A 16,638-nucleotide genomic window follows, 5' to 3' on the forward strand; every position below is an offset into this window, starting at 1 on the left:
TGCATGAACAGAGGCACGGTTTTCCTGGGATGCTTCGTTGTCTTGATTGCACACATTGGGCTTGGGAAGGCTGCCCAGTTGCTTGGCAAGGTCAATATCATCGAGGTGATCATGATGGACCAACAATTATCCTTGAGGCTGTTGCATATTTGATCTTTGGATATGGCATGCGTTCTTTGGGATGCCCGGCGCAAACAACGATATAGCTGTGATAAATGTGTCTCCTCTTTTTGACCGTCTCGTGAACGGGGTTGGACCCGACACCTCATTTTCCACGAATGGTCAACTACGAATACGGATATTATTTAGTCGACGGCATTTATCCGGACTGGGCCACGTTGGTTCATAGCTTTACGTGCCCGACTGATGATAAACGAAAATATTACAAGAAAAAACACGAGTCGGCCAGAAAGGACATCGAAAGGGCATTCGGGGTATTAAAGAGACGTTGGTCTATAGTTAGACATCCGGCTTGTATTCAGCACATGGATAAGTTAAGAAATATAATGTACACTTGTATTATCTTGCATAATATGATACTGGAGGACTCGGGTAGAGCAATATGTCAAGGAGAGTACGACGATGCGTCGGATCCGATGACAAAACTAAACGAAGATGAGAGATTTGCTATTTTATTAAGAACGCGAAAAAAGAAAACGAATTTCAATCTTCGAGCGGATTTGGTTGAACATATTTGGAGAAACAAACAAGAAAACGGCGGCGGCGACGACGACGACTAAAAATAGTTTATTTTTTAAGTATATGTTTTTAATTTTAATTTAGTTTGTATTTGATAATTATTGTATTTAATAAATTTGTTGGTTATTAAATTAAAAAAAAATTAAGGGGCTTCGAAGCCCCCGCACCATTGAGGGACATCTTTGAGGTGAGGTTTTGAAGCCCCCAGTGCCCCGTGGGCACTGGGGAGGGGCTTCGAAGCCCCTCACCATAGAGGATGGCCTAATAATAACGTAAACACCTAATTTATAAAAATATAAAATACTTTTGAATCACCCCATTTAATATATATTTTTGTGCTAGAATATTCCTAAATTTTATACGTGCACTAATATAGATATATATTAGTTTGCTTACAATAAAAGATAATAATAATCTATCTATAATATATATAAATGAAAACATAAAAATCATACGTGTCGCGATGTGGTCGCTCCCTCTTTTTTTGGAGTCATCAGATTTGCTTGATTTTTAAATGGATGCTTCTTATGCATTTGACCCGAATTCACGGGTATGGGTTTTATCAAACCCATATATTACTTAAACGGATTATAACATATCATTAAATTAAAAATTATTCTCACCAAATTATTGATGTGAAAATCCTATAGAATAGGATATACTAAAAATTATTATATGATTTTTTTAATAAAAATATTATTTATAATTAAGAAACAAATTTATAGTAAAAAAAAATAAGCGGGTCTTGGGTCTTACCAAACATAGATAACTTTTAAATCCGGTTATAACATCTTAGTTATTTGTGAAACCTTTTTATCATCAAATCTAAGTATATTATAAATTTCTTTACAATAAATAAAAATTAAACCCAAAAAAGTATATAAATATTACAAACGAGTAATGTAAAACAGCACTCGTAATACGGGGGATAAAAACTAGTTTACTAATAAAGAATGAAAAGAAATTGGTTGAAGTATGGTTAATTAAAAGAGGGAACCGCGAGAAACTCTAATAAAACAAAACGGTTTAAGTTCTTTTCAGAAGTGTTTAGATATTTAGGTTTAAAGGGTTGTACATTAATGTTTTAATGACTTGTATATCATAATCTACATATCGGTATTGAAAATAATTTATATCGAAACGCCGACAAAAATGACCACGTCGTAATGGTAAGTTCGGTTTTTATTTAAATACAATATATTAAAAGATATGAAAGAAATAAAAGTTTTAATTAAACTTGTCAAGTTGAGGGTTAAAGATGAGGGACAAATTTATAAGCAATCTTTCATTTAACAAAAGTTGAGGGTAAAACATTATAAATATATTAAATGAATTGGGTTCATTGCCCTTAGGGGATGGGGGTGGTTCCACACCATCACTTGCAACACCCAATGGAGGTGTGCAACCTCACCCCACCACTTTCCATCATTAGTGATGAATTTTAGTGGGGGTGGTAGTGTGATGGTGTGATGGTTTTTTTTTAAATTCTATAAAAAATATAAAATAAAAATAATAACAATAATCTGCACTTTTTCTCTTCCAGATTTTACCCATTTACTGTTACACCCAGACCAAAAGCGGAACATGCCGAGATGCGACGGATTGCCCATAAGCGCATGACACTATTTTAAGCGATAATATTTAACAACTCATTTAATTTCACAACATCAAAATGTCACATACCATACTTGTTCATAGGATAAACATAACAAAATATAGCAAATAAATATTGTTCGTTTTTGATAATATCTTAAAGTTATTTGAGACGTTTTCTTCAAGCTCCATAATCAACCTAAATGCAAACCTGTAACATTTCATAAAATAAAATTTATCAACACAAAGGTTGGTGAGCAATTCGTAAGTTTGAGCATAATAGTATATAGTAAGGAAAGCCACAAAACTTGTATACGAAACAATAAATAATAGCAATAATTAAGATAAAGGATAAAATCGCTAATTGAATTACGTTAGCGACACCTAACTATAAGGGGATGCCAAATAGTCTAGGATTTTATAGTTATCGTTAATTGCATTACGTTAACGACGCCTTGTTATAAGGGGTTGCCAAATATACTAGGATTTTATAGTTCCACCAACCAAAAGAGATAAACACATAGGCATATAATCATAGAACACCAAATCGAGCATTTATTAAAGTATGTATACAATAACGTTTGTGGTTTAAGACACAAGTATAAATCATTTAATTTGGATAAGTATGAAATGTCACCACCAAAACGAAAGATGGAAAACAGGATATGAAAGTACTCACATTCAAGTATACAACTTGGTTAGGAAAAAGTCGGGTAAACGGAAGGACGGGTCTATCGAGCAAGGCCTAAAATAAAAATAAAAGCCTTGTATTAGTAAGGTTGTTTTATGAAAACTTTAAAATAAAAGACACGAAATGTAAACAATTAAATTTTAAGGTTTATAAAGTAACTATTTTAGAAATTATAGAAATAATCCTTTAAAAATGTAAGTTTGCTCGAAACCGGATTAAAGTATCTAACCTTAATATTTACTCAACCTATGTTAAGTAATAAGGTGGGTAAAAATGCAAGAATGCAAGTCCCTTTGGAATAAAGATACAAAAACGGGTTTTTAACGAGTGTTCGGGTTATTGGTTCGGGTCTTGATAATTGGTCAAACCTAAATCAACTTTGAGGAATATTAAATGTTATGAGATAACTCATAAAAATATATTAACACTTAACCAAGTATGTAGTTCTATTGTTTTAGAACTAAAAACGCAAGTTAAGCGAGTGTTCGGTTTTGTCGGTCCAAATTTTTCTATAAGGTCAAGTTGGATTCAACATTCCAAGTACTTTAATAAAATATTTAAAATCAGTTTGTAAAGTATTTTTAAATAAATATACAAGTCTTGATTGCTAAAAACACACTTGTGTGTCTTATGCGAGTGAAAGTCGGTTTAGTTCAGTTTGGTTTGGTTTCCATCTCACAATAAGTTCATAGATGGTTTCCACATGCCCAAATATCTAAGAACTTATATAATAACTTATAAATGATGAAACTTAAGTTTTACAACAAAAAAGTTAACAATAAAGTCTTTAAACGAAAGTTTGGTTTTCGGTTCGGATCTAGTTTCGGGTTAAGACCGAGGTTAGAATCTACATACCCATAACCATAGAACTTATAATAATGATTTTAGAAACTTAAATCCAACATAAAGCATGTTTAAACAATTATTTAACAAAACTAGTAAACAAAGTTCGGTTTACGGTTTGGAGCTATTTACGGTTAAACTGAGGCATAGACTCATTAAACCCATAACCATGGAACTTGATAAATAAGCAAGATAAGAATAAGTTAGCATGGTTAGTAAGCAATAATAAAGTTAGATTGTTAGGTGCGGAAAATATAAGTTAGCATGGTTAGTAAGCAATATACCCCCTTCAAGTTTTACGTTAATACGTTAATACAAGTCTAGTAGTATGTAAAATACTAAAATAGTCTACTACTTATGCCGTATCAAACCTGCATCATATTTCTAAAAAAATATTTTAGCAGTCTATAAAATACTAAAATAATTAGGTTTCTAATTAGGACATTTCTTTACATGAGGATGCAGAATGGACAATTTGGTAATTCTCCCTTATTTTATATAGCGGCGGCTAAAAATTGACAAACGAATCAAAATCTCACAGGCGAATTCCCAAAATTCAAAATATTCAAAACGGATAATGAAACACTATTCGTGTATAAAACTAGATATAAGGTTAGTAATTTTAAAAACATAAAATTATATTCTTTACTTTAGATATTTCAAACTTTTTATAGTACTGATGATTATGTGCTATGCTATTATCGTATTTAAATTTATTGTATTTGTTAAAAAAATAAAATTGTAAAAATTGTTAAAAAATGAATTTGAAAATCCCAACATGTATTTTTCTATTAAATTTATGTGTGTGCATGATTGACGATACCCGTTGGTAGTTACCCAAACAAATATATGACGTTAGCGATCATCATTTTCATGATATTCTATTTTTATTTATAAAACAAAGGGGGGATTTCAACTATTAAATACTTTCATGACATTCCGTGTTTATTTATTTATTAGTAGTGTGCCCATGCGATACAATAAGGAACAACATTTAAAGGCTGTTATTGAATCAAGTTGAGCCGACGCTTAAAGGTTGTTAATGGCACTTAGATTCGGCTTCAGGTTTCATATATATGTGTATTTTTAGGTTCGAGTTAATAGTTTTTTGGGTTGACTTTTGGACTGCGGATGAAAATGACAGCCCTAGCTAGAGATTATGGCAGGGAAAAGTTTTATTTTATGTATAAAGACTCGTAGGAGTAGATGTTAACATGTAGAAACCAGTTAAGGCGGCAGTGTCCGAGGTGGCGGCAGTAGCTCGGTGGGGTGGCTATCAGTTGCAAGGTTAAGTTCATTGATGTTTAGAAGATGCTCTTTAAGATACGCGATTACCTCTCCGAGGATGGAAGCTCGAATGCATCAACAAAAATACTGAGACGATTAGCGAATCAACTTTATTTTTGTTTGAATTTGATCGTGAGATTGTAGTTTTGAGGTTTGTTTAACTTTTCTTTTGCCTCTTATTTTATACTTCAGGTTTATTTACACGATTATTTTAGACGTATTTAACATTTGTAACATCCTAAATTTTATAATATTAAATAAAGAAAGATTTCGTTGAATGGTCGGGCATTTAATAATATTAGCTAATATTAAACAAGAAATGATCATGGACTTGGATTTAATTGAGATAGATTAAGGGTAATGGGCCTTAGGTCCATGGGCTTTAAGGAGTATAAATACTCCCTTAAACCACCCTTAAACCCTAAATCTTCATTCTTCCATCCAAATCCCTACACATTCAAAAACACACACACACCCCTACACCATAAACGTTCGGCCGAGAGTGAAGGTGAGATCCGAGCCACACAAGCATCGATTCTGGATATATTCTCGTGATACAAGATAAATTCGAGGCCTAACTTTCGTAACCAAGCTATACCGTAACCTTCAAACGCGTTAAAGGTATGTTCTCCATGTTAAAGTTTACGTTTTCATGAATGGTTAGTCTTGATACTTAAACCCATAGTAGATCGGGCTTAAACTAGTATTAAAGTGGCAAACTTGATGTTAAAATGAACCTAACGAATCTGCGATTATGAGCGGCCCGTTAAAGAAAACCTTATTGAACGTTTTAAGCCTAAAGGTCCAAAATTTACGTTTTTTCGGGTCAAACCTTATCCAAAAACGACCATAGGAATGATCGCGGGTTAGTCAAATACCATACCCATGGATTTCTCGGCAAAACGATAAGGATTTTGGGGATTAAAGATGAACAGCGGCGGCTGCTGACAACTTCGCCTGCAGGCGAACTTCGCCTGCACGCGAACTTCGCCTGCACGCAAGTTCGCCTGCAAGCAAGTTCGCCTGGCTGATAACTTCGCCTAACTGATAACTTCGCCTGGTGATAAGTGATAACTTCGCCTGGCATATGTTCGCCTAGGGTTAACTTCGCCGATCACTAACTTCGCCTATGCTTAATTTCGCTTAATGTTAAGTTCGCTTATTGTTAAGTTCGCTTAATGATAAGTTCGCTGGAGTTAGCAAATTAGAAAATAAATTAAAAACCTAATGAAAAATGTGTTAAGACAGTTAATGGAAATAAAATTTTTCCAAGCTGACCTGGCAGCTCGACCCCAGCCAGGGGCTCTGCCCCTTGGACCCTGCTAGGGGCTGCCGCCCCTAGACCCTGCTGCCAGGGGCGCTGCCCCCGGACCCCCTTTCGTTGTGAGTTATATAAATATAGAAATACAACATGAGTAGTAGTAGTTAATTGATACATGTACATATTATACAGTTAGCCGTGCACAGCTCAAGAAGGGAATAACGATTAACCGAGAGCATAACAGGATTCAGGTGAGTTTCTAACCCCATTTATGTGTTATGTTTTCGGGGCTGTGTGCATACTCAATATGTTTGTTAATACGCTTATCCTAAGTGATAAGTGTATGCCTTATGTGAATAATGTGAAATGTATGAATGATTGCTTGATGGTACGTGAACGATCTTCGGATATTGCACGTACTGTCAGGTTGTAACGCTATATATAAGATAAGTATGATATGTATGCTTATGTGTATGAATGTGATAAAGTTAATAAAAGAAGGAAAGGATGGTTGTATGGTTGGTTACGAAGAGGGTATCGGGCCCATATAATACTCGAGGTATGATGTATGGTTGTATGGTAACGAAGAGGGAATCGAACCCTACGAATATTCGAGAACTAGGGAACCGAACCCTACTAATATTCGAGGAAAGAGGGTACCGAGCCCTAATAATACTCGAGGAAGGAGGGTACCGAGCCCTAATAATACTCGAGGAAGGAGGGTACCGAGCCCTAATAATACTCGAGGAATGTAGGGCGTAATGCTCTTTATAACGTAAGATATGAAAGTAAGTTAGTACAAAAGAAAGTATGAAAGTAAGAAAGTATGAAAGTATGAAAGTATGAAAGTATGAATGAAAGAATATGAGTTTATGTGTATTGTATAATGTATGATTAACTAGAACTCACTCAGCGTAGCTGACTTTTAGTATGCACGCAGGTGAGTAGGATGAGGCAGCTCACTTGAGGAAACACGTGGCACTGAATAAGAGGCTGGCATCAGAAGACTCAAGACGTTTAAGTCTAATGTTTTGCTTATTTTGAAAGACAAGATGTTGTTTTAAGACAAGATGTGTTTTGTTATGAAATGTTTTATGAAAGTTTTTATATTCCGCGAATGTTTTAATTAACTCTGATATTTAGAACTGTGTTTATGAGTAAATCCAACATGAAAGTAGGGCTACCGGTAACGTGGCCTTACACCTAATCTTTATACTTTACTAAAACTACTTGCTTACTTAAATTGACATCATCGTGGTAGACATGAAGTTATGCATGCTACTTTCTTTTATGTCATAGGGTATTTTCACTTAGAAATGAGTGACTATTCTATCATACATTATTAAAGCAAGTTTATCACATATTTATTTTATAATCATCAAGGAAAAATAAAGTGTATTCTTGATCTTAGATAGTAACCTTCACATAACTGATTTACTCAATTAGAATTTCTCTTCTTGTTCACCTATATTATATATATATATATATATATATATATATATATATATATATATTGTATGCTAAAAAGTTTAAAAATCACCCCAAAATGGTTATATTCTTCAATTAAATTAAAATGAAGATTTATTATTAGAAATATTTGTGTCCACGGATCGATACTTAGTTCTTACCAATACTATTTTACATATACGATAGGTACACTTGCCTATTTTGTGTGTGTTTAGTCTTAGTAGAAATCACTTTTATTAATTTAAAACACAATATTGTGCGAAAACTAAATCCAACTTTTAACCACTGCACACACCATATCAAGTTTTAATTTAATCATTGTTTATAATTATACAAATTTTTTATTTTCTTTTTCTACTAAATGTTAGATTAGATTTTATTATTTTAAGGCTAGCCTAACCCTTAGTTTAATTTAAATAGTTTAAATTTGATTTAATCCCATGTATTTCCTATACATTCGGACCTGAGCTTGTTTCTCCAATTTCTGAACACGAACGGCTTTTTTCGCCAAAGAATACGCAAACGGGCTACATAAGCCACTAAAACAATCAAGGAAGAATAAATAGAAGCCACAACACCAGAAGGAAATCAAACAGAAGAAATGATGGCATCACCAAACAATGAACCAAACATGAGCCAGTATGCCAAGCCAAACCTCGAAGGCTACGTCAATGGAGTGGCTCCAACCGAAATCACCGTAAATTTAGAAATCAAATCAAGAACCTTTCATATGATGGAAAATTCAGTTCAATTTCATGGTCTCCTCGACGAAGACCCTTTTTCTCATATCTCGATTCTTACGAAACTGCGGAACCTTTAAAATTCAAAACTGTTCAGAAGATCAAATCAAACTCAACCTCATTCCTTTCTCTCTATGTGGACTAGACTTAGAATGGATATAATCTCTTCCTTCTGGTTCCATCAGAAAATGGGACCAGATGGTTGAACAGTTTCTCCTTAAATATTTTCTGTTTGATAAAACCGCAAAATATCGAGCCAGCGTCACCGGATTGCGGACCGATAATGATGAATCATTACACGCAACATGGGAAAGATACCAAAGTTTTTTGAGAAGATGCCCACATGATGGACTGAGCGTATGGTTACAAGTACAAACTTTCTTTAACAGACAATCTAGTCAAAACAAACAGGCCATCGACCAAGTCACCGGTGGAGACCTGGGATCCAAATCACCTAAAGAGGAATTTGAAATCATGGAGAAGGAAGCAAATAAGAGTTTGGCTTATAACCCACCAAGATCTACACCAACACATAAAGGAATGCACCACGTCGATTCCAACACTCTTGTCACCGCACAAATTGAAGCACTCTCTAAAAAATTCGAGCAAATTCAAGCCGAACTATCAAAAACCAAAATCACATGTGACACCTGTGGAGGAACACATAAGATAAGTGACTGCAAACAAGTCCTTATGACCATGGAAGAAGTTGACTTCATCACCCATCAAGACAATGCTTTCAATAACAACTACAATCCATGATGAAGAAACCACCCGAATTTCAGTTAGAAGGATGGAGGTAACACTCAAACCCTACCCGGATTCGAAAAGAGGCCGATGAGTCAATCTTTCCAACCTAAATCTCAATTTCAAGAACAAATTTCCAGTAGCCATAAAAATTCGAACTATACAAGGAATGGAGAAAAGTTTACCAAAATCATGACCGAGACAAATGAAGCAGAAAAGAAGGCCAACCTTAAGAGTCGTTGACATCAACTGAGTATTGTTAAAGCACGAAGTTGACCTAAAAAACCAACAAGCATCATTGCAGAATCTAGAAACTCAGATCAGACAGATTGCCTGACAATTGTTTGAAAGACCACTCGACGCTCTTCCAAGCAACACAATAACAAACCCAAACGCAACAGCAAAAGCAGTTACATTAAGAAGTGGCACAACCACTGTTGCCTCACCAAATTCAGAACCAGTTATGGAGAAGGAAGTTCCTGATAAAATGTAGGAAACACTGATCCCAGCAGGCACCGTACAACCTAAGGAACCAGTCCGAACTTATGTTCCACATATTCCGTATCCTAGACTGCTGAAACAGGAGAGATTGGAAGCTCAGTACGAGAAGTTTTTAGAACTCTTAAAACAACTCCACATCAACATCCCTTTCATCGTAGCCATTGCTCATATGCCGAAATATGCAAAGTTTTTTGAATAAGTGTTGACCAAAAAAAGGAAGCTGGAGGAGCTCTCTCATATCACCTTGAGTGAAGAATGCTCAGCTGTCCTCCAAAACAAGCTGCCGCAAAAAATGACCGATCTAGGGAGCTTTACTCTCCCTTGTCTCATAGGAAAGTTATCTGTTAGCAATGCTCTAGCTGACCAAGGAGCTAGTATCAACTTAATGCCTTATGCGGTTTTCGCAAAAATAGGGATAGGAGAACCAAAGCCCACCTTCATGAGCATTCAGTTAGCTGAACGATCTGTTAAATATCCTCGGGCATTGTTGAAAACATGCTTGTCAATTTGACAAGTTTGTATTCCCAGTAGATTTTGTAATTCTAGACATGGAGGAAGACAAATGTGTCCTCTTATTTTAGGAAGACCCTTTTTAGCCACTGCAAATGCTATTATTGATGTTTGCACCGGCAAACTCACTCTCAGGGTCAATGACGAGGAAATCACGTTTGATATAGGAAAATCTATGCAATCCACAACATCATGATGACACGTTATGCTATGTCGACATCATCGATTCTATCGTGAGTTGCTATGCGCGAGATTCCTCCATCAGTAACACACTAGAAACACAAGTCTTAACCGAAATCATCACTAAACCCATTTTATAAAACCAAAATTTCATTGCTAATAACTATCAAGAAGCACCAGAAGTAGTATGTGAAATCACCGAGTGTAATGAGAAATCAAAGTCATCAATTGAAGAACCACTAGCCTTGGAATTAAAAAAACTACCGAACCATCTCGAATACGCCATTCTAGAAAAAGACACTAACTCCCAGTGATTATTTCATCTCACCTTTCTAAATAGAGAAAGATGAACTTCGTAAGATTCTTAAAAACCGTAAGAAGGCTATCGCATGGAAGATCATGGATATTAAGGGCATCGGTCCTTCCTTTTTCACTCACAAAATCCTCATGGAGGAAGAATACAAACCCGTGGTCCAACATAAAAAACATTTTAATCCCAACAAACAATATGTGGTGAAGAAAGAAGTAATCAAAGTCCTTGATGCCGGATTAATCTACCCAATCTTAGATTCACCTTTGGTTAGTCCAGCTCAAGTAGTACCCTAGAAAGAAGGAATGACAGTAGTAATGAACAAGAAGAACGAGCTAATACCAATGAGGACCATCACAGCCTAGCGAGTTTGCATTGACTACCGGAAGCTTAATGACGCCACAAGAAAAGATCATTTTCCACTTCCCTTTATCGATCAAATGCTTGAACGGTTATCTGGAAAAATGTTCTACTGTTTTCTTGATAGATTCTCCGGATACTTTCAGATTCCTATAGCTCCTGAAGATCAGGAGAAATCCACCTTTACATGTTGGCTCTGGCCACCTTCCATCATTGCATGGTGGCCATCTTTCATGAAATGATCAACACTCAATGGAAGTTTTCATTGATGACTTCTCAGTCTTTAGAGAATCCTTCGATCATTGTTTAAGAAACCTAGACAGAATGTTAACTAGGTTTGAAGAAGTGAACTTAGTACTCAACTGGGAAAAATGTCACTTTCTGGTCAAAGAGGGCATTGTTTTCGGTCAAAATACATTCCAAGCAGGACTAGAATTTGATAGAGCAAAAATCGACACCATGTCCAAACTTCCACCATCAACTTCAGTCAAAGCCATTAGAAGTTTTCTAGGTCACGCAGGATTCTACCGCCGCTTCATAAAAGACTTTTCCAAAAATGCTAGACCTATGACCAAACTTCTATAGAAAGATGCACCATTCTTCTTCTCTGAAGAATGTGTTGAGTCATTCACCATATTGAAAAACAAACTTGTCAAAGCACCAATCATGACTACACCCGATTGGACCATTCCATTCGAAATCATGTGCGATGCAAGTGACTTTGCAGTTGGAGTAGTACTCGAACAACGCAAAGAAAAGCACTTTCACCCAATTTAATATTTTAGTAAAACTCTTAATGATGCACACGAAAATTACTCCATGACAAAAAAAGAGTTACTAGCCGTAGTTTTTGCCTTTGAAAATTTAGATCCTACTTAGTTCTCTCCAAAACCATCGTTTACACCGACCATGCCGCCATACGATACCTCTTCAACAAGCAAGATGCCAAACCTAGACTTATCCGATGGATTCTACTACTCCAAGAATTCGATATAGAAGTCAAGGACAAAAGGGGAGCAGAGAATGTAGCTGAATGCCATCTTTCACGCTTATAATGCCCAACTTCAGAAGAATTTCACAAGGAAATTATCGATGATAATTTTTCACACGAGGTTCTCACGCATATCCAAGCATTCATAAAAGAGGAGGATGAAAGTACTTAGTTTTTCGATTTCGCAAACTATCTAGCTCGTTGAGTCCTAAGAAAAGGGCTAACTCATCAACAACGAAAGAAATTCTTCTCCGACCTTAAGTTCTACTTCTGGGAAGACCCTTACTTGTTTAGGATATGAGCCGATCAAGTTTTTCGTAGGTGTGTGTCATGAAAGGAAACCTTAGATATCGATTCTTGTCAAAGAGCTGGGAACATCTCAGCCAATATTGAGATAGCTCAAAAAGGCATTCAAATTTGTGAGGTCTTTGATGTATGAGGACTATATTTAATGGGCCCATTTCATAACCCATTCGGAAATAAATACGTCCTAGTAAAAGCATAAGCTCTTCCCACTAACGATGCTCAGGTGGTTGTACGATTTCTGAAAAATTTATTTTCACGATTCGGTACTCCAAAAGCCTTAATCAGTGATAGAGGTACTCACTTCTGCAACACCCTAATAGACAAAGTCTTGGCGCGATATGGAGTTCACCACCGTTTGACAACACCATATCATCCACAGACTAGTGGGCAAGTGGAAGTCTCGAATCGAGGGATAAAAAGGATCCTCGAAAGAACTATAGGGATGAATCACAAAACTTGGGCAGAATAGTTAGATGACGCTTTGTGGACCCTTAGGACGGCCTACAACCCCCCCCCCCCATCGCAAACCATTCAAACTTGTTTATGGGAAAGCATGTCACCTATCCGTAGAACTAAAACTCATTGCTTACTGGGCTCTTAGAGCAGTGAACTTTGATCTAATGTCCGCCTGTAAAAACGGGAATATCAGATTCACGAACTGGAAGAACTAAGAGAACTAGCCTATGAAAATTCATGGTCTTACAAAGAAAAGACTAAACGTCTGCACGATACCCACTTAAAAGGAAATAAAAAGTTTCACGTTGGCGATCGTGCACTGTTATATAACACTGTTATATAACACACGTTTACGACTTTTCCCAGAAAAGTTGAAATCTCGTTGGACAGGCCCATACATAGTTGAAATAGTTTTTGACTATGGGACAGTTGAGATTTCAAATTCTGACGGCCACAAGTTCAAAGTTCATGGACATCGATTAAAACCATACATCGATGGACCATTTAAAGTCGTCTCGGAGGTAGTAATCCTCCACCAAAACCGATGAACATACTGGAGGTAGGGTCTGGACAAGACTCTCATTATACCAGGCCTTGTATATATGTTCCTTTGTTTTAAAAAATAATATAACCAAAACACGGGGGTGTGCTTTTCTTACCACGGGCCCGTGCCACAATTTGCGCGCTAGAATCTTCACTACAAAAATCTCAGTCAGTCTGACTTGTATCCGAATTGCCAGATTGAAGCACAGGGTCGTGTTCCCTGAAACATGGGGCCCTGTTTGGCAATTGTGTCACATCCTAGACCATGGCCTAGGCGTGCGACACTTATGTTGGTACCACATTTGTAAATAAATCAGAGTTACGTATTAAAAACGGAAGTCTTTAAAACATATGGATTTAAAATATAAAATTTACTTTAACAAAAGACGGGATTAAAAGTTCCCGTTTAGTGTTTGAGTAAGATTACATGTTATTTACAAAACCACCATTTCATATTTATAATATCTAACAAAAAGATCCGAGCCATCGGATATCTTGAGCACTTCGAGCTTCCAAGCCCTATTCTTGATTACCTACAAAATGTTTAGAAAATACGTCAGCAACACATGCTGGTGAATATGCTGACGCTAAAACATTTTCTTTTACTTGATTACCCCTCGAGACTTAGCTATGTCCAGCCCAACGTGGCTTAGGAATAACCAAGATTAAAACAATACAATTATAAACTCAAGTCTCTACACTAAATACCCCAGCAAACACCGCAACGTTCGTCTTAGTTAAGTACTATTCGTATACACATGGTCATGCTCCCTGCAGGAAAGCGGCATATGATCTGGTGTGGTGCGGTGTGCCCACCGCGTATACCACATATGTAAGGATCCAGACAAACATACACGACAGCCTGAGGGCTAGCGCTTTTACTTTTGTTTATAACGTTTTAGTGACACGTAGTCCCATTAAAGCCTTTTCATTTAATTCATTTGACTCGTTCTAAACAAGTTTGTAAAGTTTGGTGCGTATTCACCTTTTTGATTTGGATCAGCTTCAATACACTGTCTGAGGGTCTTTCCCTAGCTATCTCGCACCTATAGTACGAGTATAACTTTTTGTTAGTCGGATATACAATCCGGCTTAAGACCTTTAGTCTTTTATAATCTTTACCTCGATTATATTTCCTTTTTACTTTAAAACCTTTAGTTAAAAAGTATTCTTTCTTTATAATAAATTAAAGTATTTCTTTTAACTTATTTTCTTTTCATTTTCTTTTATAAGATAAACGTTAGTTAAATCTTATTTTCTTTAAAACCTTACGTTTCTTCTTCTCTAAGAAACGTATATTTTCTTTCTTTTATCTAAGATTAATCATAAACTTAAATAATAATTATAACAAAGATTCTATATAATAATCACATTGGTATTATATATATTCATATTCTTTTCTTTTCTTTTCTTTGTTATATTTTCTTTTATTTTATCGAGGTATCGAGTAAATCCTCGACTTAGGGTTTTAAGCCTTTTCAGCATTATATTATTATTTTATTTGGGCATCATGCCTACCTTGGTCGGCTTATAAAACCCTACACACTTAAGAAGCACTTCAATGCCGCCTTGTCTTCATTATCTTCTTGATCAAACACCTTCCTTTCGACAGTTTTTCCTTTGCAGGAGAAACGAGGCACCCAAATTTCTTTCCATGTCGGCACGCTTTACGAGGAGGGTCGTCGGGACGTCGGGATGACAACACCTTCTTTGTTGGAACGTCCTTGGTATGTGGCACGAATATCGAGAAAACGTCAGTATTTTGGCACGGTTTACGAGGAAGGCTTTGGCACGAACTTCGAGGTAGTTTCTAGGGAGAGAGTGAGTGTTTTAAAGAGATAGAGGAGCTGTGATTTTGGGTGTGTGAAATGAGGACACCCATGGCCGCTATTTATAGATAAAATAAGATGCCTCATCGCGATACGCGATGACCTTTGATGAGCACATCGTGTATCGCGACGTAGCCATGCATCGTCACTCATAGCTTTGCCATGTGGCGGACGCGGTGCCACATGGTGACATGTGGCGACACATTGTGCCACCAGCTGACACGTGTCACGCCTGTCAAACCACGTCATCACGATACGCGATGACATTGGTTCCTTGGCGATCACGTATCGCCATTGACCTCTCTTCTTGGATTTTGACCAAGCCCTTTTCGATACGCGAAGGGCTTGTCCCTTGTCTCGTCGCGTATCACTATGGGACAGAAAATCAGAATTTCCATTTTAAACCTTTAAGTTTAGATTTTGACAATTTTGGTCGTTAAACTTTTTAACTTGGCTATTTTTAATCCAAAACTTTCACGATGTTACATCCTCCCCATCTTGAAATAAATCTCGTCCTCGAGATTTCTTCTTTTGGAATAAGTGGGGGGTATTTCTTTCTCATTTCGGATTCGAGTTCCCAGGTGTATTCGGGGCCTTTTCGTGAGTCCCAATTTACTTTCACAATCTTTAGAGTTCGTCTCTTTAATTTATTTGTTTTTGAATCTTCTATTTGAATTGGTTTTTTAACAAATTTTAAGTTCTCGTTAGTTTCAACGTCTTTTAGTGGCATAGACAAAGATTCGTCAGCTAGACATTTGTGCAGATTAGAGACGTGGAATACATCATGTATACATTGCATTTCTTCGGGTAGTCGCAGGCGATATGCAATAGTTCCTATTCGTTTGAGTATTTCAAATGGTCATACTAATCGAGGACTAAGTTTTCCTTTCTTACCAAAGCGAACGACGCCTTTCCATGGCGAGACTTTTAATAACACTTTGTCACCGACATTGAATTCTAACGTCTTTCAACGGACATCGGCGTAACTCTTTTGGCGATCGCGGGCCGTCTTAAGTTGTTCTCGGATTTGAATGATTTTGTCGGTTGTTTCTTGGACTATCTCGGGTCCAGAAAATTGATTATCTCCAGTTTTAGACCAGCACACAGGCATTCTACATTTTCAACCATATAACGCCTCGAATGGTGCGGCTTGAATACTCGTGTGATAGCTATTATTGTACGAAAATACCATTAGGGGTAAGTGGTCATCCCAACTTCCACCTAAGTCAATCACACAAGCGCGGAGCATATCTTCCAACGTTTGAATTGTCCTTTCACTTTGCCCATCGGTTTGTGGATGATAGGCGGTGCTATGGTTTAACTT

The 16,638-nt window shown here is 36.6% G+C and overlaps 1 protein-coding gene across 1 annotated transcript; it reads left to right on the forward strand.

The window, feature by feature from the left end:
• Window positions 1-278: 278 nt before the first annotated feature.
• Window positions 279-740, forward strand: LOC143586233 (uncharacterized). Its single transcript, XM_077067825.1, has one exon. The coding sequence runs from the start codon at window positions 279-281 to the stop codon at window positions 738-740; it is 462 nt and encodes a 153-aa protein (XP_076923940.1).
• Window positions 741-16,638: the final 15,898 nt, after the last annotated feature.

The sequence above is a fragment of the Bidens hawaiensis genome, unplaced genomic scaffold (assembly GCF_021521415.1).
Source record: "Bidens hawaiensis isolate Kalapana, Puna unplaced genomic scaffold, B.hawaiensis_p1.1 tig00034579_1, whole genome shotgun sequence".
NCBI classification, from domain to species: domain Eukaryota; kingdom Viridiplantae; phylum Streptophyta; class Magnoliopsida; order Asterales; family Asteraceae; genus Bidens; species Bidens hawaiensis.